This window comes from Vigna radiata, chromosome 1, assembly GCF_000741045.1.
Source record: "Vigna radiata var. radiata cultivar VC1973A chromosome 1, Vradiata_ver6, whole genome shotgun sequence".
Lineage (NCBI taxonomy): Eukaryota > Viridiplantae > Streptophyta > Magnoliopsida > Fabales > Fabaceae > Vigna > Vigna radiata.
The window spans coordinates 29,994,782-29,998,930 of record NC_028351.1 but is presented as its reverse complement, the minus strand read 5'-3'; the positions used below and the strand labels follow the sequence as shown (position 1 = coordinate 29,998,930).

Below are 4,149 nucleotides of genomic sequence, written 5' to 3'. Positions count from 1 at the left end.
AAATGCTAAGCAAATTAGTAACAGCTTGGTAGATGTTGGAACTGGAAATTTATTTTCCAGGAATGTATTACTATAGTTTAGGTGAGGGTATCCTTATTAAAGTTTTTTTAGAGGAGCTTGAGATGGGGAATGCTCTTTTTTCAGAGGNTTTTTCTNCATGTTTCATCTATCTGATTGCAAAGTTTTCCTAGTAGCCAATTCTAATCCGACTAAAAATATAAATTACTATTTGCAAAGGGACNTTAATTAACTATTTGGATATGGATAATGTATAGAACTACAATTCTATTTTGTTTTACACTATTACGTGATTGTATTTCTCCCTCAACCAAGTTTGGATAATATCTCCTCCAGTACTTTCTCCTCCAAAGCTTTCTTTCAATTTCATACTCACACACCTGACCTTCAAAAGCTTCTACCTGATATATCCATTTTAAAATCCAAAACTCTTATAAAAAGGGCAAGACCTCTCATATGGCAATGGTTAACATGATTAGTGGTAAACTCATAGACCTTACACCCTGATATTGGCCCTATTCAAGAACACTTAGCCAGATCTGTTCAGGAGAACTTAATTTTAATTTTAAGTTATAGAAAACTAAAGGATTTCTCGTCCTCCTTCTAGTCGAACTTCAATTTCATACTCACACTATTTTGTATTACACTATTACAACATAGCGCCAATATATCAAAGCATTTGATTCATCAAAGGCTTTCATGAATTTGCTTCCCTCTTTGCTTGACCCCTCCAAGCAATTCAATTCTGCTCCAAACCCAACTTTGAATATTGAGTCCAAAGTGCATCTCATTAGCATGTCCTAGAAAACTAACAAACATTGCTTTCAACTGAGAGATTATATGATGTTAGTAATTGACAGAAAAAAGTTGTAGACGGTTGACCTTGATCTCACGTTCAAAACAAAACAGTTTGATATATAATCTTTGGTCCACTTTTCTTCATTCATAAAAGACTAAGCTCTGAAACACTTGGTTAACTCAATTCATTTACTTGCAGACAAGTGTTAGTGAAAAGCAATTTTCCAAAAAGAACCAAATTGAAGCACCTTAACAAATTCAAAACAAAAAATTCCAATTCTTCCACACTCATATACTATATTTTAGGAAATAATAAGCATTCACTTGCATATCAAAAACTTGACCCTGATGGGAAAGTTCTGAGATAATTCTGACCAACTTGGTAGCATTTCTTCTAAAAACAGAACAACTGAAATCTCTAAGAACCCTTGTGGAGAATTCATAGCTTGCAAGCTTCCTTTGCTGCCTCCACTTGTCACCATCAACTGCAAAAATCCCCTCACCAAAAAGATCAGTCACAATATCCTGGTTATACTTACCTTTGGAGTACTTATCAAAGTTGGTTTTCAGTATGTGTTCAATATTTCTGGGGTCTATAGTGTACACCTCGCTTTGATCGGGAGCTAGTACTTATCATGTGGTTAATTTATACTTTATGTTTCTATTCTTGGACTAGATTTAACCTAGCAGACACACTCCTTCAATTTCCATGCATACTTTTCATTTATTTATCACTATCTTTTCTTTATATCATGTGGGAATGGTGACGTTTCGTCACACTTGAGAAGTTTCAAACACACCAGACTATACAATTTGGAACTCCCAACTCTAAGCAGCATGGTCCATAACCACGTAGGTCGGTGAAAAGTAAGAACCCTCTTAGCTAGCTTTGTAGCATATGGCAATTACCAAAACTTGGTACATACACTCACATGAAGATCACAACTTTTTGTGTGTTAAAATTTNGCAGCTTCACTTTTGGCTCTTTTATATTTGACTTTTCTAACTGCCCTCTGTACAGTTTCATTAGAGCCATAAAGCAGTACTCGATCATAATCCTTTAACTTTATTCCTCCATCATGGATACGTATAACCATCTTGGAGGTTCGCATGAACGGTCTTCCCAGGATTAATGAATTTTTTCCTTCATTAGCCATATCCACAACTATAAAGTTAATCAAAAACTCCAACTCATCAATCCGCACGATTGCATCTTCTACCATCCCAACAGGTTTCTTCATAGATCCATCTGCTACTATCAAAATCACCTTGGTAGGCTTCAACTTTACTCCTTTTATCTTCTTGAAATCACTGAGAGGCATCAAATTAATGCTTGATCTTGAATCAATCAAAGCCTCTCCTAGATCCACATTATTGATAACACAAGGAAGGGTCAAAGCTCTTGAATCCTCTAGTTTCTGTGGATGATTCTTCTTCCTGGGTTTCGCCCACTGCTCCTGATTTTCTTCATAGCCTAAATCAAGTAACCTCTCCAGATAGTATTTGATCTTGTCATCACCCTCAAGAGTTTGTGAAGATGTTATAGGATTAAGAGGTGCCTCCTTAAGAATTTTGCGGAGTGACTCTTTAATGTCTTCCTTCTCCTTTTCTCTTTCTGATTTCTTCCTTTCGCTTCTCTTATGTGTATTACTCATCCTTTCCTCCTCTTCGTCCTCGCTGCTGCTAATCTCAATTGTTTCTTCTTCTAATCTCCTCTTTCCTCCTGTTGCAACAACTTTGCATTCATCTTTTGGGTTAACATCAGTATTAGCCCGAAATTGCTGTTGCTCTGTGGTTTCAACCCTCTTAGACAGCTGTCCTATTTGTGTCTCTAGTGATCTAAAAGTTTCGTGATCACTTGCTTGTTGAGATTCATAGACCTTCAAAAATTTATCAAACCTGTCAGTCAATTCTCTGACTGTCTCAGTCAAGCTGCTTAATTGTTGCCATAAGGGAGAAGGTTGTTGCCGAAAGTTTCCCCCTTGTCCAGAAGAAGCATTTTGGCTTTGCCCAATACTTGGATGATTTTTCCAACCTTGGTTGAAATTTCTCTGTTTGTACGGAAATTGAGCCCCCATATAATTCACGTCCTGTTGCATTTCTTCTGTAAAAGCACATTGACCATTAATATGGTCACCACCGCACAAATCGCATAGTTTTTGAGCCTGGGAAATATTTCTGAGCCCCCGAGGAAGTTCAGAAACGACCTTTAGCAACTTGTCCAATTTTTGACTGAGGAGGTGATTTTGTGCTGCTGCTGCGTCTTCAGTGGGGAGATGTAAAAGTCCTCCTTTTTGTGTGCGCCTCTTTCACTTTGTGACACTTCATTGAGAGCCATCTCTTCAATTAAGTTGTACGCCTCATCCTCTGTCTTTCTATTAATATTGCCTCCAGCTGAGGCATCTATCATCATTTTAGACTGAGCGCACAAACCTCCAAGGAATGCTAGCAAGTAAGAAGCTTTGTCAAACCCATGAACCGGGGTTGCTCTCAACAATCCTTTAAATCTATCCCAAGCTTGCCCAAATGTTTCTTCCATTCCTTGTTTGAAAGAAGAGATTTCTAACTTCCCTTGATTGATCTTTGGAGGTGGGAAGAATTTAGTAATAAACTGTTGGACCACTGCTTCCCACGTCCTGAACGTTCCCTCCGGGAAAGAATTCAACCAGTCTTTTGCATTTCCTCCCAGTGAGAAAGGAAACAAGCTAAGTCTAATTCTGTCGTCTGTCACTCCAGTTATCTTCACTGTGTTGCAAATTTCTCCAAAGACTGTCAAATGCTTGTAAGGGTTTTCATTTGACAACCCATGGAATTGGTTGTTCTGGACTAACTGGATAAGTGCCAGACTCATCACCATGCTGGTTGTATTGTCTGTTGGCACTGCAATGTTGTTAAAATTCAAGGGGCCAACTGTATTAGTTGCGTCCCCTAGAGTGCGTCTGGGAGGAGGTTGATTGGCCATCTCCTCAAGATTTGATTCAAAAGTCTCAGGTGGAGTAATTTCTAGAGAAAGAGATCTTTCACACAAAGGGCGTCCCTTCCTCCTCTCGTATGGTAGACCTTCAAGCAGAGGTTGTTGGTTTTTCCTGCTTCTAGTGTGTATTGTCTCCTGCATGCACAAGAACACACCCTAAAAGCACTTTTATAGAAAATAAAACAAAATGCAATGAAAGAAAAATAAAAACAAAAATAATTACAATCAAGTCAAAGCCAATCAATTCACACTACTAAACAAATAAACCTCGAGTCCCCGGCAATGGCGCCAAAAACTTGTTGACAAATTGGCAAGTGTACCAAATCGTACAAGTAATATAAATGGTAAGACCAAGTATC

At 38.1% G+C, this 4,149-nt stretch overlaps 1 protein-coding gene across 1 annotated transcript; it reads right to left on the bottom strand.

The window, feature by feature from the left end:
* LOC111241642 (cytochrome P450 704C1-like) lies at positions 1-3,355 on the bottom strand. The gene is made up of 4 exons (XM_022780383.1): positions 3,250-3,355; positions 2,305-2,539; positions 1,141-1,426; positions 1-818 (listed from the first exon to the last, which is right to left on the bottom strand). The coding sequence occupies exons 1-4, from the start codon at positions 3,353-3,355 to the stop codon at positions 660-662; spliced, it is 786 nt and encodes a 261-aa protein (XP_022636104.1). The 3' UTR covers positions 1-659.
* Between the last annotated feature and the right edge of the window lie 794 nt (positions 3,356-4,149).